The sequence below is a fragment of the Panthera tigris genome, chromosome E2 (genome assembly GCF_018350195.1).
Source record: "Panthera tigris isolate Pti1 chromosome E2, P.tigris_Pti1_mat1.1, whole genome shotgun sequence".
NCBI lineage: Eukaryota > Metazoa > Chordata > Mammalia > Carnivora > Felidae > Panthera > Panthera tigris.
The window spans coordinates 49,089,589-49,112,389 of record NC_056674.1 but is presented as its reverse complement, the minus strand read 5'-3'; the positions used below and the strand labels follow the sequence as shown (position 1 = coordinate 49,112,389).

Here is a 22,801-nt window from a genome sequence, read left to right as displayed (position 1 = left end):
GATGGTTTTCATCTTCTCTGAGACCAGGACAGGACGCCTCACCTTCTTTCTAAGGTCTCACCTGATTAGGTCAGGCCCACCTAAGATAATCTCCCTTTTGACGCATTCAAAGTGGACTGATTAATAACCTAATCTTGGGTGTCATCGCCCATCAACATCCACTGGTCTCACCCACGATTAAAGGCACGGGATATCATAGAAGATGTGTAGAGCAGGAGGCCGAAATCTTGGGAACGGCCTCAGAATTCTGCTTTCTGTGCCAGTATGCAAAACCGTTAAAAGCAGAGCCATTTTGCTTGAAGAGAGTTGGGAGGCTAGTAGCAGGCATACAGAGGCTGGCCTGTGGCCACTCTTTTTCTCGAACCTGCATACATAGCAAAAAGTTTATTTTGTAACATATACACAGCACACCACTCTTTGTGTTAGACACCTCAGTGTTACACGTATTTAAATCCATTTTTATTCAACCCTGAAGCCTGGGAAATCCGTAGAAGGGCTGGTTGCCAAGTTGACATTTGAGGCTGTCCTCCTGTCCTGACTTTAGAGAGGCGAGCAATTTCACCTTCCCCAGGCGGGAACCCACGGCCTCATATGAGCTGTAGGTAAGCTTTTTCTCCATATCATGTAGCAAGGGAGAAGCGGAAGGCCCACACAGATAAGACATTTTGGGTGACAACTGAAGAGGCACCTTTTTGTCTGTCTGTTAGTCTGGGGGTAATTGGTTCAGGAAGTTAGACTAAAAAAAAACTTCTTAACTCTTTTTTTAAATTTCAGATTGAATGTGAATGATATTCAAGAAACATGTCAGAAGAATGCCACTTCGGCCTTGCTCGTAGGAAGGAAGGACCTTGTCCAGGTATTGTGCATCCCTTCTGATGGCAATCTGGATTTTCCTTTTTGAGCAGGTTGTTGTCACTGTATGGTTGTGGTTTAATGACATTTCAAGCGGGGCCTCCTATTTTGTAATCCCTCTCCCATTTTCTTTGATAAACATCAGGGCAAGAGCAGCTTTTTAAATCCTTTGGGTATTTTTCTCATTAGTGCTTAGTTGAGAAGATCCTAAAGCTCACATACTGAGAATTTTTTATTACATTTCTTTTCTGTTCTGGTACCATGGTGATTGTTATACATCTAAATGTGGGTATCTATACCCTTGCCATTTGCGCCCTTAATTCCGTTTTGTTGGGGTTTTTATACTTTTAAAAATGCTTTGTTTCAGAAAAAGTCTACCAAAGCATTCCTTTAGGTGGAAACATGTTTCTGTTTTAAAATACGACGTAAAATAAAATATGATGTAATCGAGCAAAAATGTTAATTCCCTTCATCCTTGCAGGAACACATCAGTATATTAAAGCGAGCTGCTCCTATTTTTCTTAATAGCTTTATCGAGATATAGTCCATATATCATGTGATTCACTCATTTAAAACGTACCGTTCAGTGGCTTTTAGCATATTCACAGTTTTGCAACCATGATCACAAGGGTTTCAGAACACTGCCGTAGGGGCGCCTGGTGGCTTTGTTGGTTAAGGTCCGACTTTGGCTCAGGTCACGATCTCATGGTTTCTTGAGTTTGAGCCCCATATCGGGGGGGCTCTTTGCTGTCAGCACAGAACCCACTTCAAATCCTCTGTCCTCCTTTCTCTGCCCCTCCCCCACTCTCTCTCTTTCAAAAATAAACAAACATTAAAGAAAAATTTTTGAAAAAAAAAAAAGAACTAGAACACTGCCATAAACCACCCTACTTGGCTGTGTCTCCTGTCAGTCCCCTCTTCCCCACCCAAGCCTGGGCAACCACTAGTCCGCTCTGTCTCTCCTGTGCCCTTTATTTTGTAGTGTGAGCGTGTGATTGGGCAGTGAAACCCCTCTCAGCTCAGTTTTTCCCTCATAACTCTCCCACTGGCCCAGAGCTAAGGCCTTCCCATGATTTTTATCTGATTAAAAAATCCTTAAGATTTCCTTTTGTCTTCTCATAAACACTGTCCGGTCTCCACCCCCCAAACCCTTTTAAGTGAGGTTGAGGGTCCTAGATTGAATCTGCTTCTCTAAGGACTTAGCCATCTCAGGGTCTGTGTACGCTAAAAAGGCACAAGAAAGTAGTAGAAACATTGTGGAATTTATCCCGGGAGGTGAAGTTTCAACTCTGCTCCTCATGGGATAGCCCTGGGTAAAGTAGTTCGGACTCGGTCAGCCTCTGTGTGTCTTTGTAAAATGAAAACTGGAAGGTTAATTGTATCATAGGATCGGTGAGGTTAGCAGATGCAGTCAGTCCTAAGGCACACCCACAGTTCGTGTTGTGAAAAATCATTCTCTGCGAAAAAACTACTTCCTAAGGTATTTTTGTTTTATTTTGTGGAAGTTTTCAGTATTTTTCTGGGAGTTGATTTGGAAGGTCAGGCTAGTCTGCGTGAACTTGAAAGACCCTTCCCTTGGGTTCAGACAGACCCGGGTTTAAACCTAGGCTCTCACTTTTTTTGTTGTGTGATCCGGGGTAGCCACCTAATCTGAGCCTCAATTTCCTCGACCTGAGCCAAAGTCAGATGCTTAACCAACCTCAAGTTTCTTGCCTGAATCAGTACTTGTGTGCATTAAGTACACTGGTACCACTTAATTTATTACTTATTTTTTTATTTATTTTGGTGAAAAAATTTAGATTTAGCCAGCTGAAGTCAGTTTTGTTGGCAATCCCAATTTTGTTGGCAACGTCCAAAGCATCCTAGTCGGGAGTCAAACATATGCTTTCTTTTCTCCGTCGGGGCTGATCAGAGTGTTGACCTTGGCCACATCATTGTCATAGAGGTTCTTCACAGCCTGTTTGATCGGTGCTTGTTGGCCTTGACATCCACAATGAACACAAGTGTGTTGTTGTCTCCTATTTTCTTCATGGCTGATGCTGGTAGTCGGGGTGGGGGTGGGGTGGGAACTTGATGGTGGCATAGCTTGTTTGTGTCAAGCTTGTTTCTCCTGGGGGTGCTCTTTCGAGGATATTTGGGCTGCCTTTGGAGGCACAGTGTCTTGGGCCATCGGAATGTAGGTGATGTGCGGATCTTCTTTCGTGACCGTGGACGCCTTTCAGCACTGCTTTCTTGGCCTTCAAAGCCTTTGCTTTGGCTTCAGCTTTGGGAGGGGCAGAGGCTTCTTTTTTCACTTTCGGTGCCATGTTCAGGAAAGGGCTAATTTAATTGCTTTATTACGTATCTGATGTATTTCTCTACCTGTTTTCCAGTATTTTTATTTGCTTCTTTTTTCTTATAGACTCTTTGATTAAAGTCTAAATTTCCTTCCTTTCAGGTTTCTCAGAGTCTAGTACAGGGTTTTCCAGTCCCTGGTCGTACAATGATGTATTGCTACTAAGAAGAAAGATTTCCCAAAAGTAGTATTCCTCTTAAGGAGGCTCTTAATATTAAGCATGTGCTAAATCTTGGATTTAATAGACACTTAATGGACATTCATTTTGGCTTGATGACCCCAAGCCCTATGAGATTTCAGGTTTGGTGATATTCCTCAGATTTGATGTCAACAAAAAGAAAATCAAGTCTATTTTGTCCTGGCCTATTTTTCTTTAGCTTTGTGAGTATACTGAAACTTTTGTAATGAAAGCAACATAGCTTCCTGTTACTTGGGCAAAGGACAGATCTGCAGTGTGATACAGAATTCTATTTTTTCACCTCTGCCTGTTCACTAATGAAGCAGCAGCAGAAGTCACATGAGTTCGTGGTTAAATAGACAACCCATTGAAGTTAATGCACAGTGTCATTCCTCTGAAGTATACTTAATAAAAGGCTTTTAAAATATTTATTTATTTATTAATTTTTGAGAGAGAGAGAGAGAGAGAGAGAGAGAGCATGTGCGTGTGCTTGTGCACGAGTGGGGGAGGGGCAGAGAGCGAGGGAGCCAGAGAATCCCAAGCAGGCTCCAAGCTGGCAGCACTGAGCCTGACATGGGGCCCAAACTCACAAACACTCAGGAACACTCACAAACCATGATATCAAGACCTGAGCTGAAATCAAGTGTCTGACTTAACTGACTGGGCCACCCAAGTGATCCTGCTTGATAGAAGTTTTTAAGACTAGTGTTTCTTGAGCGGTGCAGTCCCCTGAGCATCTTGTTAAAATGCGAATTTTGAGTCAGTATGTCTGGAATGGGGCCTGATATTCCCAGGTTTTACTGCCCTCAGAGCAGCAAGGCTTTAGGATAGGTGGGGTTCTTTCATGCTTCCTGGTCCTCTCGTCCCCAGTCTGACTTTGAATGTTTCTCTTTGATCTGTCCAGGTTTGGTCGCTGGCTACAGTCGCTACAGATCTTTGCCTTGGCCCGAAGTCTGACCCAGATTTGGAAACGCCCTGGGCTCGACATCCATTCGGGCGACAGCTGCTGGAATCCTTGTAGGTTTAGAGAGCTAAAAGGGAGGAAACGAGTGATGTAAATTTTAGGTCTGTACACACTTTTCATTGTTATCATCGAAGAAGTCTGAAGAACGGGAGGAAGAAGTGAGATCTTTCCCGTTAGTGCTATAATAATTTCTGTGCAGAACTAACTTCTTATAACAGAAGGAACTATACAGTTTTTGTCATTTACGACAAAGATTGGAGACTCATGCGTCCTTTAGAGATTTATGCTTTAGTCTATAAGTAACATCAGTCTGAATAGAAGAATTTGAACTCTTCAGATGGTAAATATCTTGGGTGCTGTAGAGCTTTGCCCCCAAGAGCGGAGACTCTAATGCCACATTGGCTTACACATTTTCCAAGGGCAATGATGTTTTCACCCTATTAGGCAATTTATGGCAACACTGAATTTGTGTTTGATTGTTGCATTGGGATGTGGCAAGCTGGAAATACAATGTGCAAAATGATTTACCAGATAAAACCACTTGAACCTTCATAACAGTTTGGCTCAGGTCTGGATAGAAAGACAGAGAAGCTCTAATTCCTCTGGTGGAGGATTTCTTTACTTACTTGTTGAGGCCAGACCTCGGACCTGTCCTCAAGCTTCAGTTGCCTCATGGTCATGCAGGGATGATAACAGTTGTTCTGTCCACATCACAGAAGGCTCAAATAAGATAGTGTGAAAACACCTTAAGAAATGTTAGACATTACTTGGTAGGAAAGTATCAATATCATTCTATCACAAAGGCCACGTTGCCCCGATCCCTACCTCACATCCTAGCATAGTAGTCCTAAAAGGAGCAAAGAGGATGTGAGTACCTAAAAGGTAAAAATATTCCTTGTTGTTCTTATTTAATAGCTCATGCTCATAATTCCACCTTTGAGTCTGTCGCCAGCTCGCCATACCGTGGTGGTTGTACAGTGTTCTGAGCACCTTCACGCAGCTTTTGGTTCCACGAGTGAAGTGTGTAGAGACCCCCAGAAAGCAGTGGGATTCTTCTTGGAGTTGGAGAGACTGAGAGCACATGCATGGCCTCATTCAGATGTTAGTTTAGTCCCCTTAGTTCTTGGAGAAGCTACATTCAAGTCTGAGCCATGCCTGGATGCCAACCAGAAACTTTTGAATGGGTTACCCGGGTCATTTGTAATACTTGGATATATTCTTTTCCAAAACAAATTTAGCCAGATTCTAATCAAGCAGCTAGATCTGTAGAAAACCCTGGTTCCCGACAGGGGTTTGTGAGGCAGAATTAAGAACCTTCCCTCTCATCCCTATGGCAGCAACCTGCCGTAAACTGTGACAGTTACCCTTCCTCTGTCTCTTCTCTTGACTTTTTTTCTGTCATCTTCTTCCAGGTTGGCTCATTACTGCCGACTCCGGGACGTCCAGACACTGGCCATGCTGTGCAGTGTGTTTGAAGCCCAGTCTCGGCCTCAGGGAATACCAAACCCCTTCGGACCCTTTCCCGGCCGGTCCTCTAACCTCGTGGTGTCCCACAGCCGATATGTAAGCTTGTGGCCTTCTGCTCTGTGTCTGACTTCTCCGAGAGGGAAGCATTCACAGGGCAGCGTGTTCTGACGCCGCGCCTGTCTGTCCTTCAGCCTAGCTTTACTTCCTCGGGCTCCTGCTCCAGCATGTCGGACCCAGGGCTCAACACTGGTGGCTGGAACATAGGTTGGTATGGAGCTGACTTGGCCACGCTGGATTTCTAGTGCTCTGAAGCTGTGTGCGAGTCGTTGATGTGTAAACTTCGGTTGATGGATATGCTCCATTTTTTCCTTGTTTCTCATTTCTCTTCCAATTTCCTATGATGGGGATGCTGTAGTCAGCAAGGCCTGGGCTTTCATGTTTGAACAGGCCAGTTTCCGGTCTGCCTGTGTGCCTTGCTGGGTTGCTTTCCAACGTAGAACTTTGCAAAACTGACAGTGGGACTTCTTTGTGCTCACCCCGTAAACCCAACCCTCATCCTTTCTCCTTCATGGCACCCTCCCCCTCCCACCCCACCCCCCCGCCTGCCCCCGTCATCTGCCACTTCTGTTATCCGCCTCTTCCCACGCACTGTTTTCAACGTGGAGAAGTAAAGATGAGCCTGATTCTGGCTGGCCATAAAGACCTATTTAATGAATAAGTGTATTTGTGGTTTACGGATTTTTGCAATTTCTTTTTAAAAATCGTCTTAGTTTTCTTGAGGGTGCCTGGGCGGCTCGGTCAATTAAGCACCCGACTCTTGATCTCACTTCAGGTCTTCATCTCGGGGTTGTGAGTTCAATCCCTGCATTGGCTCCATGCTGGGCATGAAGCCTGTTTAAGTAAATACATAAAAATTACCTTAATTTTCTGGATTATAAAAGTCAGACCTGCCCAGTGAAGAAAAACAAAAAGTATTAGAGAAGAAAACAATCACCACTGAACCTCCACCTAGAAACAATGTCTGTTAACATTCCAGAACATTTTTCCCAATCTGTATGTGTGTGTGTGTGTGTGTGGGGGGGTCATTCTATATATACGATTTTGCGTTCTGTTTTTAATTGGATCATGAGCATTTTCTCATGTCATTTAAAAAGTCTTTATGAGTCATGACTGCTTTATCCAATGTTCCGTGTCACTACACCATAATTTGCTGCTTGAACATTATGTGTATACTTAATTATCTGGTCACCTGAGCAGTAAATACCTAGACAAAAAGGCAAGGCTGAGAAGGAGTTCTGTTCAGTTATATTTCTCAGCATCTTCCAGGGACTAAATTGGGCGCATTCTGCATTATGAGGGTGTTCAGGCCCTTTCCATGCCTTCTCTGATTTCCCTTTGTCCTTCCCATTTGATTTTCTTCAGCGGGAAGGGAGGCAGAACATGTATCTTCACCTTGGGGAGAGTCTTCTCCAGAAGAAATCCGCTTTGGGAGTCTTACCTACAGTGATCCTCGTGAGCGAGAACGTGACCAGCATGATAAAAATAAAAGGTAACGACCTTCCCGGGCGAGAGCTGCAATTTCATAATGCTTAGATTCTCCAAAATTAGGACTCTTGCCTTAAGAAAGGCATATTGAGTTCATTTGGTATCGAGCTTGTTTTTTCTTAAAGGAACTGACAGGAAATCTTTTGAGTTTTATCCAGGCTTCTGGACCCTGCCAATACCCAGCAATTTGATGACTTTAAGAAATGCTATGGAGAAATCCTCTATCGCTGGGGGCTGAGAGAGAAACGAGCTGAGGTGCTGAAGTTTGTCTCCTGTCCTCCTGATCCTCACAAAGGGATCGGTGAATATCAATTTCTTTCTTTTCCTGTCACTGTCTGAAAGGTCCCATAATTTAGTTTGTCTGTAATGTAAGACTTGGAGTGAAGTGTTTTAGCTTCTCACTTTCAAGCTGCCAAAAACCCCTGCCTTTCATGACAAGCATAAATTTCTCTTCTAAATAGAAGTAGTTCTGTGTGTGGTACTCAGATAGTGATTTGAACGAGGGGTACTTATCCATATATTCCCCTATTGTATATCGAGCACATTCTTCCCCTTCTGGAGTTCACAGACAAGTAGGGAGCAAAATTAAGTAGTTATAAGTGGTGATCCGTGTTTATGAGCAAACAAAACGGATGTTGGTGCAGGGAGGGAGAATTTTAGGTAAGGTGTTGCAGTGGACTGGGAAGGCCTTTCTGAGGGGCTGAGGTCTGAGGGGTGAGAAGGAGCCATCCGTGAGGAGAGCAGTAGATATAAACAAGTGAAGGAAGGCAGTGGCTAGAACACAATGAGCAAGAAGAGGGGTACCAGGTCAGACTGTAGGATAATTAGGGACTTGTAAGTCAGGGTACAGCGTTGGGCTTGTATTCTGAGTCCAGTGGTAAGCGTCCAAGGTATTCAGAGGTAAGTGACATGCTCTCATTTTTATTTTAAGAGAATCACTGGGTGTTAAACGAAGAAAGGATTGGAGGAGGGCAGGGGTGAAAGTCTGAAGGCTGTTAGGATAGTCAGAGGGAGATCTCCGGTCTAATGTCAGGCTGTGTCAATAGAGGTAGAGATAGAGGGATTAAAAAACATTTTAGAGGGAGACTTACCATAATACGCTAACAAATTGGATGTCGGATTGCGGGGAAGAGACAGAGCTTATTAGGTAATTTCTGGGTTTCTAGCTTGAGCAACTGGGTAGGTGGTGGTGCCCAAATTAAGACAGAAAATTAGGAGCCCTGTTAGGGGCCGGAGATGTGTATGAGATGCCAGACCTTCCAGTCCCATATGTGGCCAGATGTGTGTCTGGAGCTCAAAGGGGAGCCTGGGGCTAGAACTAGGAGTCTGGGAACCTCCGTCATGTAGGCGGTCCTGAAGCTGTGATAGTGGGTACCTTGCCCTGGGCCTGGGGGTGGGGAGGGGGGAGTCCCGGTGGGGCAGGGGGAAGAATACAGGGAGAGCGAGTGCCCACCTACTCCGGGCCATGAGAGAAACCAGCCCTTGCACTGGCGTCTAGAGGAAGAACCAGAAACAAACTTAGAATGAGACACCAGTGAGTTTTGAGGAAAAGCAAGACCGTGACCTGAAAGGAGCCAAGAAAAGAGATAGGTTTTAAAGGGTGACGTGGAAGACTGCCAGAGAGGGTGGTTTGAACACACATGGATTTCCTCTCTCCCCCGGATGCCCCAGAGCATCTATCCAGAGCTTTCCTGAAAAGGCATAACCGTGTACGGGGAACAGTGTTGGCAATAGCATTTGGGGTCAGGGAGGCAGATAGGTTAGTGGTAGCTGATTTTACGGGGCCTGAACGGACAGGTGGAAAAACAGTAACACATGTCACAGAACCACCTGCCCCAACGATGGCTCAGGATTTAGTTATGCCCAGTACCTCTGGAAGTGGCATGAAGGTAAGAGTAAGCACAGTATTGTTTGATGGCCTTTTTAGGCCAGACCCCTGCCCCTAGTTCGCAGAGCAGGTTATTACCCTTTCTCTAGCACTATAGAAAATTGGAAATATTCGTTCTCCAGAGAAGGCAGACACCTTTCCACATTGAAAGGGCCCACCAATGGGGCGCCTGGGTGGCTCAGTCGGTTAAGCATCCGACTTCGGCTCAGGTCATGATCTCGCAGTCCGTGAGTTCGAGCCCCCGTGTCGGGCTCTGTGCTGACAGCTCAGAGCCTGGAGTCTGTTTCACATTCTTAGTCTCCCTCTCTGTCTGACCCTCCCCCATTCATGCTCTGTCTCTCTCCGTCTTAAAAATAAATAAATGTTAAAAAAAAATTTTTTTTTAATATAAAAAAAAAAAAGAAAGGGCTTACCAAGCATTTAGTGTAGTGAATGAAGAAAGACCCAGGATGAAGAGCATACCCTGGGAGCTTCCAGAGAGGGAAAGCAGGATAAGGAAAATGGATGGCACCACACTTCTCAGGAGCAGTGAACTAGATACTGGAAAGGAGAGGACAATGAATGCATCAGTGCCTTCAGAATTCTCCAGAAAATGGTTTCTCACCTGGAATTCTACCCAAATTATCAGTCACGTGTGAAAGTAAACCTTCACCCTCTCCAAGAAGGAGATTCAGTCTAAGAAAGCAGGGAGTCGGGATGATGTTAAAGGGAGATCCACATGGCCAACCCAGAGACAGATCCAGTTTGGAGCTTCAGGAGCATTGTCTCCAAGAAGAGAAAGTTAGAAAAATATCTAATGGATTTCAATGTCTGATATATTTATAGAGATTCAGATATTTGATAGAGGGTTCGCAGGTGAATTATGCTAAGCCAACTAAGCAAATGAAAACAACAAGACGGTTACTAACTCTGAGAAAAACCAAATGTGCAGGAAAGGAAAAATCATCATCATGGTTATGTGGCTCGGCTCGATTGATGTTCACCTAGGTAGATGGTGGGACGGGGTATATGAGTGGATGGTGGGATTGAGGAGTAGAAGAAGCTGCCAGGTGAAAGTTGAGGTAATGCTTCAGTGTGGAAGTTAAGAATTGGCTTCATAAATGTGGTGTTTGAGAATAAGAAGGTAGAAACAGAAGAAAAAGTTAAATGAGTTGGAAGGTTTTCCTCCTGAGAGTGAGGGGCAAGGGAGGTGGAAGGGAATGTTGGTTTTGTTAATAAGATGTCTAGCATTATTTGACTCTTTAAGTTGTATGTATATAGTTTCAATTAAAAAACCCAAACAGGGCGCACCTGGCTGGCTCATTCGGCGGAGCATGTGACTCTTGATCTCAGGGTTGTGAGTTCAAGCCCCTTGTTGGGTGTAGAAATTACTTAAAATCTAAAAAACAAACCAGAGTAATACATAGATCTGCATATTGAAGGATTATTTTAATACGGATTATTTTGGTGTATGTACTTGAGGAAATGCAAAGATGCAAAATACTATTTGGGTAATATATTTTTCAGAGCATATAAATGCATGAAAGTTTATCAGAGAGAGGATTGCAGGCCTAGAGCAGTTTGTCTTGTAGAATTAGTTTTCAGGAAAATCTATGAGTCACAGAGACAGGTAACTGGTATATTGCACTCTTACTGACATCTACCATGAGAAGCATCATGCCAGGTTCTGTTGGCCGTACGAGGAAATCCAGGGGGTGGTTTGGTGGGGATGGGCGGGGGTTAACAAGAAGCCTGTAATCCAATCAGAGAAGTAAAACAGGAACTCACAAAGACTCAGATGATCTTGAAGAATGAATAATATGTTCTAATACCTTTACAAAGAGCACTGCAAGATTTCAGAGGGAGGGGGTTATGAAAACAGACTCACAGACAAAAGCATTTAAATATTTTCATTTTTATTATTTGGAAGAATTGGACTGTTCATATATAGCAAACAGATATTGAGAGAAAAATGCTACAAGGTCACCAGGGCTACGTACAGTTAGGCTCCAAATTGCTGGAAAACCAGCACTTTCCCCTTGGCCTAATCACATCGGCAAGGGTCATCCGATATCAGCAGTGAATTTTAGGAATAAGATTGTTGTCATTTAGGGAGTTAGATTTATAGAAAGAGGCAAAGCTTCACCTATTTTGAAGGAGTACTGCTGGGCAGAATATTCTTTTGAAAAGCCATCTCAATCATAAGATGGGTTTTGATTTTGTTGTTTTCCACTATGGCGTGTGGTGCTTGGTCACAGTGATGGCAGAGCAAGGTGTTTGCTTTGCTTTGTCAGCCCCGCCTCCCAAATCTTGCGCCAGAGGCGTGCATCTGCCCACCTCAATTTTGTTCAGCAATTTTTATTTAGCTTATTAATTAATTTATGTCTTATTTTATTTGACTTCTATTTATTAATTTAGCGTCTTATTTTTTTGGCTGGTTTTTTTTACACTTGTGTAATTGATGTTCATGACACAACTCTTCCCTATGAGGGGCCATATGACACTAAGCCTCCGGAGCTGGCTTCTGCCTGAGGGTTTCATAGAGCCTCGGAAATCGCAATTTCATCGTTTATGTGCCAGACGTGTTTTTATTGTCCTTATTAGTTTGTCTCTTAGGAACCAAGAATGATCCGTTTCACCTCCGCCACGTTTCCCCTGCAAAGCCTACACCTGTGGTTGTACGCTTCCTTCCCTGAGATCCCCAGGTTTGTCAGTTTTCCTATAAAAGATACCTGACAGCTTCCCGATCACAAACAAACTCTACAGCCCTTTGCATATCCAAATGTGGTGACACTTAGCGCGAACCCCACCAGCATGGCCCAGAAGTGTGCACACCCTTCTCAGTAATGGCCGGTCCATCATGTGTAACAGTAAGAGGCAAGAGAGAAATACTAAAACTACACTTAGTGACGTAGTGTTTCCGTATTTTCTCTCTTTGTGAATTTGTATCCACTTAGAAATTGTTCACATCCACCCCCCCACAAATGATTCATTAATTAACTAAATGAAATGTTAGTTCAGAGCCTTAATACGGATTTTTAGAAATTATACTTAAACTGACTTACTGTGAAGAAACACAGTTACCGATGACATTGAGTTTTTCAGGGAGATGACATTTTAGTAATTTTACCCAGATAGATATGGAGGATAATTAAGTTTACATATACAGTTATCTCAAATGTCAAAGAACAACCCTTTTTTATTTTGTGTCTTATTATTTTATTTTTTAATAATTTTTTTAAGTTTATTTATTTTGACAGAGACAGAGAGCACAAGCAGGGGAGCGTAGAGAGAGGGAGAGAGAGAGAGAATCCCAAGCAGGCTTGCAGGGTCAGCAAGCCTGACGTGGGGCTCAAACTCATGAACCTGCGAGATCATGACCTGAGCCCAAATCAAGAGTTGGACGCTTAACCGACTGAGCCACCCAGGCGCCCCAAGAACAACCTTTTTTTTTTTTAAAGCCATACTATAATTCACTGTGTTGAACATGCACTTTTTGCATTCTCATAATCTTTAAAGGTTGAATCTTATCAAACCAATAAAACTACTAAAGGAAATATAAGAAATTTAAACTAATTAGGCTTTTCACAAGAACATAAACCAAAGTCTTACCTGACATAAACAGGCTTAGAGGGACAAGACATGGCTGTTTTTAACCAAGATCACCAAACCACTCTAATCTGTCTCACGATTGACCTGAACCAGGACTATCATAAAATCTTTCCTTAGTTACCATGTATTTTAGAAGTCTTTAGTGGTACATTTTTGTGACCACCCGCCGTCACGAAGCAGAGGGAACTGGCTCTGGCGAAAGGAAGGCTCCTTCCTGTGTTGTAGGAGGTAGAAGGAGTAGAGGAACAGGTAGGGAGATGCAAAGGTTTGGTGGCTGGAGATGAAGGCTTCTCTTTTCTCAAGGCAGAGGGGAGGCCGGCAGGTGAGGGGAGCAGGGTGTGTGCGAGGAGTGCGCGGGCTGCTGCGGAGGCCGGAAGTGCCGTCTGGGGAATGGCAGAGGAGCCCCCCCTCCAGCCCCCCCCACACACACACTGGGAGTCTTTGGTGGATTTAGTGGGAAGTGCATCTTGACGGTGGGCCTTCCCTCACTAGTGCTCGTGGAGTCGGCAGCTCCACCGGGGCCGGAGGTTCTTCCGGGTGGTACCGTGGAGGGAGAGGTGGGGATACTTGCGAGCAAGTGATTGGGAGGTTGGTTCGCGTCACTCAGACTGGCCCCGGGGGAAGGTGACGCCAGAAAGGGTGAAGGCTGTGCATGACAGGTGAGGACCTGCGAGGCCACGTGGGCGGAGGGTCGGGGGGTTGGGTTTTGAAGGCACCAGGGATGGTGCCAAGAACCGGGGCTGAAGGAAGAGTGAGAACCAGAAGAGAAGTCCTGAGGGAACGGGGGTGTGTCCACGGTGCCACAGGTGAGAGCAGAGAAGAGGAGACAAGGGTGGCGAAGCCAGGCGGTGTTTCCTCAAGAGGAAAGGTGACGGTCTGGAGGCAGTAATGGGGCGCGGGCCTGCCGCTCCTGCCCTGGCGCTCTTCAGGAATCGAGACCAAGGTGGCCTTTGCTCCAGAGGTTGGCAGAGGTGGCAGGCTACAGGCAGGGCCGGGCGACGAGGGCACCGTCCCGGGAGAGAGCGCAGCCGGTGGGGAGGTTTGCTCCCAAGCTGGCCCGCTGGAAGCGGCCCGGGCAGACGGGAGGTCGGTACTGGCCGCCCAGACTCGGGGTCATGCCTGAGGTAGACTAGGATGTGCAGGTGAGGGGGTTGGCCCTCGGGGTCTCTTCCGGGGGACCGGGGGCCAGCTGTCAGGTGGTCCTGACCGCAGTGTCCTGACCCGGCTCCTCTCGTGCCACTTGGTCATTGGTGGGCGGGTAGGGAAGACGGCGTGAGACTGGTCAGCCGTTGCTGGGTGTCACTGAGTCCTTCGCTTCTGTCAGCAAACGATCGGTGGCCACCTCCACGAGCCAGGCCCGCGCAGCCACTGGCGTAGGAGAGAACGAGGCGTAGCTACCTCCTGGGCTTTTCACCCGAGGCCCCTGGCCACCAGGCGTCTGGCACGCTGTCCACCTGCACCCCGCCGGCAGGGACGGCAGCTTCTCTTTGTCAGACTTAGTGAGATTGTGGACGAAGAGCTGCTGTTGAAGAAAAGGGAGCACCACGGCCGTGATAGAATCCCGTAGAGTCCTCCAGCGAATACGTCGTTCTCACAGTGCCATGTCCCTCCGTGGAACTAACTTACCATGTCTCTTGTTCTGGCCATCCCCGCCCGTTCGCAGAGTTTGGCGTGTATTGCAGCCACTGTCGGAGCGAGGTCCGTGGCACGCAGTGTGCCATCTGCAAAGGCTTCACGTTCCAGTGTGCCATCTGCCACGTGGCGGTGCGCGGCTCGTCCAACTTCTGCCTGACCTGCGGGCACGGTGGGCACACCAGCCACATGATGGAGTGGTTTCGGACCCAGGAGGTGTGTCCCACCGGGTGTGGATGCCACTGCCTGCTTGAGAGCACATTCTGAACTTACAGACCTTGGGAGTTGTCACAAATCCCGGAGGACCCCGTAAACGCTGGATGGCAAGTTCTCCGCCAGGAGAGAGGCTCCCGAAGCCATTCCCAGCTAGACTGGGGCACGTTCCCCTCAGAGACTGCCACAGCCCCAGCCGCTCATGAGCTTTTGTTTCTCTTCTGTGTGGCTGTTGATGGCAGGGATGTCACCGGGCAGGAGGAGAACAGATGTGCAGAGCCGCGTAGCCAGGTGGAAATTTCCTTGCAGAAAAGCACCTGGCTCCAGAGCCATGTTTACCTTTAAGGTGTTAACCATAAACCACTGAGCAGCATCCTTTCTGATACCGTTTCAGACCACGGTGGGATGCAAAGGACGGTCTCCTGAGCCGAAGGACGATGGACATTAACTTAGTTGACAAGTGGGCCTCTGATGTAAATTGGTACATTTAACGGACTGATGGGTAGTGGCCTTTTAAAAATGCTAAATTATAAATATATGATGTACTTAAAGAGTCTAAAGGTGTCTCTTTTGTTTGTTATTTCTCTTCAAGCTGATCTTCCTTGGCTAATAACATTCAGGTAATTGTTTGGGAAAAAAAGATTGAACAATGTTTCATTTTTTTATTTTTATTTTTAAAATTTTTTAATGTTTTGTTTATTCTTGAGAGAGAGACAGAGCCTGAGCGAGGGAGGGACACAGAATCCAAAGCAGGCTCCAGGCTCTGAGCTTTCAGCACAGAGCCCCACACGGGGCTCAAACTCATAAGCCATGAGATCATGACCTGAGCCAAAGTCGGACGCTCAACCAACTGAGCCACCCAGGCGCCCCTGAACAATGTTTTCATGAAATTGTTTTTACCCTGCTTCTAATTGAAGTTAACTCTTTTGGATAGGACCAAAGTCAGCGCTCACATTTTCAAAGGAAATGCTGATTTACTCTTGTCATCTGATTGGAGAAGATAGAATTTGACATTGCAGTTTCTTTCGAACCCTTTTAATCATTTTATTTAGCAAAAGGAAAATGAGATGGCTTCACAGCATTGATAGTCAAGTCTCTCACTGCCACAGGGTAGGTTGGCTGAGTTCCGGCAAATTCCTTCCGCTCTTCATTTGGGCTTCCTCGTAGACGTTGCCCTGTGTTTATCTGCGTTCCAAGTGACTGTGACTCACCTGTCCACCTATTTTATTCTTCAGAACGATTTTCAAACTCTTCACATATGTGCCAGGGAAATTTTTTTTTTTCACATTTCTACTGAAATATATATTTGTTTCTTAGAATTTTATAGTTTCAGGGGTGCCTGGGTGGCTCAGTCAGAGTTAAGCATCCAGCTCTTGATTTCAGCTCAGGTCATGATCTCACGGTTCATGAGATTGAGTCCTGCGTCAGGCTCTGTGTTGAAAGTTCAGAGCCTGCTTGGGATCCTCTCTCTCCCTTTCAGATCTCCTCCCCACTCCCCCCAAAAATAAACGAACTTTTTTTTTTTTAAGAATTTTTCTGTTCCAAATTGATTAACTTAAGAAATATAACAACATGTCTCAAAACATGTCATGCATCACTATGTTTTAAACTGTAGGTCAGGACCCAATAATGGATTGTGACATTGATTTAGTGGATAAAAACTAGCATTTAAAAAAATTAAAGTAGAGTAGAAGAGAAAAGATGAACATATACCATGCATACAGTGAATATCATTTTGTGTAACTTGTTTATGAGTGTATATGCACAACATAACTTCATTTCTAACTGAGGGTTGTGGTCAAAACATTTGGAAAACACTGTTCAGGATGATGCATCTACTTTGTCCCCTATGTTGCCAGGCACAGAGCACCGTGATGTAAGAGAAGCCTAGATTGTGTGCAGTGGGAGAGCAGAGGTATATAGCCTGGGCTCTGACCAAGGTCAGATGCCAGCATCTCCGCAGACTGAGCTGAGAAACGAGGTGCAACAGGTAGGTTGGGAGGCTGATAAAGGACGCGGCCCAGGAAGCCCGAATTTCTCCACTGTCTGTTTTCCATTTGCGTTGAGGCTGCTGTAATGGCCATCACAGGATGGCCATTTATATTAAGATATTTATACTAAGATGAAGGATCTGTTACCTTCTTCAGTGAAGTCACACCATTTGCAGAGAACAATCTTTTCTTGTTCCCCACTCCTCAAACTAATGTAAAATCTGTCCCTATCTGTCCTCATCAAGAATTAGATGTTTTTATTGTTTTAGTTTATTAGAATAACCTTGTCTTCTAAAACTAAAAAATCATCATAATGAGTGTTAAGAAATTTAAAGCTTAAAAGATTACATAATGTTGGGGTGCCTGGGTGGCTCAGTGAGTTGAACATCTGATTCTTGGTATCAGCTCAGGTCATGATGTCATGGTCATGGGATCCAGCACTGGGCATAGAACCTGCATGGGATTCTCATTCTCTCTCTGCCCCTATCCCACTCATGGGCTCTCTATAAATACATACATACATACATACATACATACATACATACATACAGAAGTAAAAGATTACATAATCTCTTCTTTCAACACGTGTGTTCCTTTTGAATTTCTAAGTTACCAGAACAAAAGCCTAATATATATATTTTTTTCCAAAGTCTAATATTTTAAGAATATTTGCATTTCAAGGTGGCAGATTGGGAGGACCCTAGGCTCACCTTGTCCCACGAACACAATTAGATAAATATCAAGTCATCCTAGATACCCCAGAAACTGACCTGAAGACTGCCAGAACAAACTCCACAACTAAAGGTAGAGAAGAGGACACACTGAAGAAGGTAGGAAGTGCAGAGGCATGGTTTAGGGGGGAAATGGACCATGGCTGCTGCAGAGGAGAGGGAGTTGTGGCCGCAGAGAAGGATGAGAGAGAAGAGCGCACAGGCGGATCCATGAGGGGAATATTTCCCCAAGACTGTTGGCTTAGAAAATGAGAGGGGCCGAATTTCATGAGTGCTTGCAACCAGTAGGGCTTAAAGCCTGGAGTTTTAAAGGTCAGTGGACTTGGCTGGGATAGACCGTGGAAGACACTGTGCTGCTCCTGGAGGGAAACAATCCAGGGGCATACCGCATGGGAACTGATTTGAAGAGTGCCTAGGGTACACAGTCGGGAGAGTATTTGCTGTTCTTAGAGCACATCTCTGAAGAGGCAGTGTTCACAGAGACACCTCTCCAGGAACAAAGGAGCTGACTGGCATCATTTCCCTCCCCCTCAGCATAAACACACCGACCAATGGGAAGCAGTGTAACACAGACAGTGGCTGCCCAATTTGCTTACACTAAGTCCCCCCCCCTTCCAGTGGAACTGCCTTTCTCAGTCATGCATATCTCAGTCCATTGTGGCAGGCCCCTCCCCCAAAAGACTAGCACAAACCTGTGCCCATACCATGTCTCCTAACAAGAGTTTTGCAGGTGTCTTAGTTCCAGTGGAGGCAGTAACTGGTCTCATTTCACAAGCAGACCAGAGCACTCCTAGTTAAAACTTGCCACATTCAAGCCAGGGACCAAACACTGCCCACCGTAGGCAAAGAGAGCCTCTGCAACGATTGACCTGAAGGATAGAGCATCCAGAACACAACAGCAGAGCACACACTAGAGACACTCCCTGAAGTGCCAGGCTCTGAGCACTACATGACCTCTTCTTCATAAGGCCATTACTTTCACAAACAGGAGACATAACTGGCTTTTCTAACACAGAGAAGAAGGAAGAGGCTTAGACAAAATGTGAAGGCAGGAATTTATCCTAAATGAGAGAAGATAAGGCCACAGCCAGAGATCTAAATGAAACAGATATATGTAACGTGCCTGATGGAGTATTTAAAGCAACGATCATAAGTATAGTTACTGGGCTTGAGAAAAGAATGGGAGACATCAGTGAGACACTTGCCACAGAGATAAAAGAGTTAAAAAAGAATCAGAGATGAAGGGTGCAAAAAAAATGAGATTAGGAATACACATGATGCAATGAGCAGCAGCAGGCTGGAAGAAGCAGAGGAGCAAATTAATGACCTAGAAGACAGTAGTGGAAAGCAATGAAACTGAACAGAAGAGAAGAAAATTATGCAAAATGAGGATAGACCTAGGGAATTCAGTGACTCCAGGAGTCCCAGAAGAAGAAGAGAAAGGGGGCAGACTATTTGATAAAAAATAGCTGAAAACTTCCCTAATCTGGGTAGGGAAACAGATATACAGATCCAGGAGGCACAGAGAACTCTCATCAAAATCAACGACAGCAGGCCCACAGCAAGATACATTGTAATCAAATTTGTAAAATTTGTAATTAAATTTGTAAAATTTGTAAAAATTAAATTTGTAAAATACATTGTAATTAAATTTTAAAATTTGTAAAATTTGTAAAATTAAATTTGTAAAATTAAATTTGTAAAATTTTCAAAAGAAACTTGGCAAGTCAGAAGGTAGTGGCATGATATATTCAAAGTGCTGAATGGAAAAAAATCTGCAGCCAAACATACTTCCTCCAGCAAGTCTATAATTCAGAATAGAAGGAGGGATAAAGAGTTTCCCAGACAAAAACCAAAGGAGTTTGTGACCATTAACCAGCCCTGCAAGAAATATTAAAGAGGTCTCTTTGAGTGGAAAGGAGAGACCAAAAGTGACAATAAAGGTGGGAAACACAAAGCAGTAAAAATGACTATTTCTGTAAAAAAAAAAAAAAAAAAATCAAGGAACTCACACAAAAAAAGGATGTAAAATACGTTAGCATATACCTAAAACATGGGAAGGAAAGGAGAAAAGAATGGATTCAAACCTAAATGACCATCAACTTAATATAGACTGCTATATGCAGATTTTATATACAAACCTATTGGTAACCATATATCAAAAACCACTAATAAATATGCAAAGAGTAAAGAGAAAGAAATCCAAATATACCACTAAAGAAAATCAGCAAACCATGAAGGAGGGAAAAACAAGAAAGGATCAGGGAAAATCTCCAGAAACAACCACAAAACAAGTAATAAAATGGCAATAAATACATGTCTATCAATAATTACTGTGAATGGACTAAATGCTCCAGTCAAAAGACATAGGGTGACAGAATGGACTTAAAAAAAAAAAAAAAAAGACCCATCTATATGTTGCCTACAAGAAATTCACTTCAGACCTTAAGACACCTGCAGGTTGAAAGTGAGGGGATGGAGAAATATTTATCATGCAAATCAATGTCAAAAGAAAGCCAGAGTAGCAATACTTCTATCAGACAAACTGGACTTTAAAACAAAGACTTTTTAAACAAAGAAGGACACTATATAACAATAGAGTGGACAATCCAGCAAAAAGATATAACAACTTTAAACATTTATGCACCCAACATGGAAGCACCCACATACATAAGACAATAATAAACATAAAGGAACTAATCTATGATAATAATAACAATAATAATAGGGTACTTTAACACCCTGATTACATCAATGGGCAGATCACCTAAACAGAAAATCAACAAAGAAACAATGGCTTTGAATGACACGCTGGACCAGATGGACTTAATAGATATATTCAGAACATTTCATCCTAAAACAGCAGAATATACATTCTTTCAAGTGTACATGGAGCGTTCTCCAGAATAGATCACATATTAGGCCACGAAACAGGTCATAGCAAACACAAGAAGATTAAAGTCATACCATGCACCTTTTCTAACAACAACACTATGAAACTAGAAGTTAACCACAAGGAAAAATCTGGAAAGATCAAAAATAAATGGAGGTTAAATAACATCTTACTAAACGATGAATGAGTCATCTAGGAAAAGAAACTAAAAAAATATGTGGAAACAAAATGAAAAGAGTTGTCCAAAACCTTTGGGATGTGGCAAAAGCAGTCCTAAGAGGGAAGTTTATAGCAATACAGGGCTACCTCAGGAAGCAAGAAAAGTCTTAACCTAACCTAACCTAACACCTAAGGGAGCTAGAAAAGAACAATAAAGGAAGCCTAAAGCCATCAGAAGGAGGGAAATCCTAAAGATTGGAGCAGAAATAAATAATATAGAAACTAAAAAAAATCCATAAATAAAACAGAGGGGCAACTGGGTGGCTCAGTCAGTTAGACATTATTAGTTCAGGTCATGATCTCACAGTTCACAAGTTTGCGTCGGGCTCTGTGCTGACAGCTCAGAGCCTGGAGCCTGCTTCAGATTCTGTGTCTACCTCTCTCTCTGCTCCTCCTCTGCTCACACACACACTCTCAAAAACAAGTAAACATTAAAAAACAAACAAACAAACAACACAGATCAATGAAACCAGGAACTGGTTCTTTGAAAAAAATCAATAAAATTGATAAACCTCTAGCCAGACTTATCAAAAAGAAAAGAGAAAGGGCCCAAATAAATCACAAATGAGAGAGAAATAACAACCAACATCACAGAAATAGAAACAATTATAAGAGAGTATCTTGAAAATTTATATGTGAACAAATTGGACAATGTAGAAGAAATGGATAAATTCCTAGAAACATATAAATTACCAAAACTGAAATAGGAAGCAATAGAAACCTTGAACAGACCGATAACTAGCAAGGAAATTGAGTCAGTAATCAAAACACCCCCAACAAACAAAAGTCCAGGACCAGATGGCTTCACAGGCAAATTCTTCCAGAAATTAAAAAAAAAAAAAAAAAAAAAAAGTTAAAACCTATTTTGTCAAACGTCCAAAAAATAGAAAAGGAAGGAAAAGTTCCAAATTTATTCTACGAGGCCCACATTATCATCATACCAAAACCAGATAAAGACACTGCTAAAAAAGAGAACTATAGGCCCATATCCCTGATGAACACAGTTGTAAAAATTCTCATTAAAATGCTAGCAAACTGAATCCAACAATATCTTAAAGAAAAGTCATTCACCACAATCAAGTGGGATTTATTCCTGGTTTGCAAGGGTGGTTCAATATTTGCAAATCAATCAGTGTGATATTTCACATTAATAGGGGGTTAGAGCCATAAAATTATTTCAGTAGGTGTAGAAAAAGCATTTGACAAGAAGTACAACATCCATTCATGATAAAAACTTTTAACAAAGTGGGTTTAGAGGGAACATACCTCAACATAATAAAGGCCATGTATGAAAAACTCACAGCTAATATAAATGGGGAAAAACTAAAGAGCTTTTCCTCTATGGTCAGGAACAAGGCAGGGATGTCTACTCTCACCACTTTTATTCAATATAGTATTAGAAGTCCTAGCAGCAGCAATCACACAACAAAAAGAAATAAAAGGCAAGGAAGAAGTCAAACTTTCACTATTTGCAGATGACATGACACCATATATAGGAAATCTTAAAGACTCCACCAAAAAACTGCTTGAACTGATAAACAAACTCACTAAAGTCACAGGATACAACATCAACATACAGAAATCTGTTGTGTTTCTGTACATCAATGAGGAAGCAGCAGAAAGAGAAATTAAGGAATCAATCCCATTTACAATTGTACCAAAAACAATAAGAATAAACCTAATCAGAGTAGAATAAACCTAATCAAAGAGGTGAAAGACCCGTATTCTGCAAACTATGAAATACTGATGAAAGAAATTCAAGACGATGGAATTCAAGAAATGGAAATACATTCAACGTTCATGGATTTGAAGAACAAATATTGTTAAAATGTCTATCCTGCTCAAAGCAATCCACACATTTAATGTAATTCCTATCAAAATACCAACAGCATTCTTCACAGAGCTAGAACACACAATCCTAAAATTTGTGTGGAAGCACAAAAGACCCTAAGTAGTCAAAGCGATCTTGAAAAGGAAGAGCAAAGCTGGAGGCATCACAATTCCCAACTTCAGGTTATATTACAAAGCTGTAGTAATCAAGACAGTATGGTACCTGCACAAAAATAGACACAAAGATCAATGGAACAGAATAGAAAATCCAGAAATGAACCCACAGTTATATGGTCAGTTAATCTTCTACAAAGCAGGAAAGAATATTCAAGGGGAAAAAGTCTCTTCAACAAATGGTTTTGGGAAAACTGGACAGCTACATGCAAAAGCATGAAACTGGACCACTTTCTACCCCATACACAAAAATAAATTCAAAATGGACGAAAGACCTAAATGTGAGATCCGAAACCAT

At 43.3% G+C, this 22,801-nt stretch overlaps 1 protein-coding gene across 7 annotated transcripts in view; it reads left to right on the top strand.

The window, feature by feature from the left end:
* The window catches only part of WDR59 (WD repeat domain 59), an 85,290-nt gene extending 70,065 nt beyond the window's left edge, over window positions 1-15,225 (top strand). For 6 of the 7 annotated variants that reach the window (XM_042968395.1, XM_042968397.1, XM_007083357.2 and 3 more), the window contains 7 exons: window positions 775-856; window positions 4,270-4,382; window positions 5,742-5,892; window positions 5,988-6,060; window positions 7,219-7,345; window positions 7,500-7,642; window positions 14,484-15,225. In XM_042968395.1, coding sequence (XP_042824329.1) covers window positions 775-856; window positions 4,270-4,382; window positions 5,742-5,892; window positions 5,988-6,060; window positions 7,219-7,345; window positions 7,500-7,642; window positions 14,484-14,719 — 925 coding nt within the window. In that variant the 3' untranslated portion in view covers window positions 14,720-15,225. The other variant, XM_042968396.1, reaches the window with a different exon arrangement.
* Window positions 15,226-22,801: the final 7,576 nt, after the last annotated feature.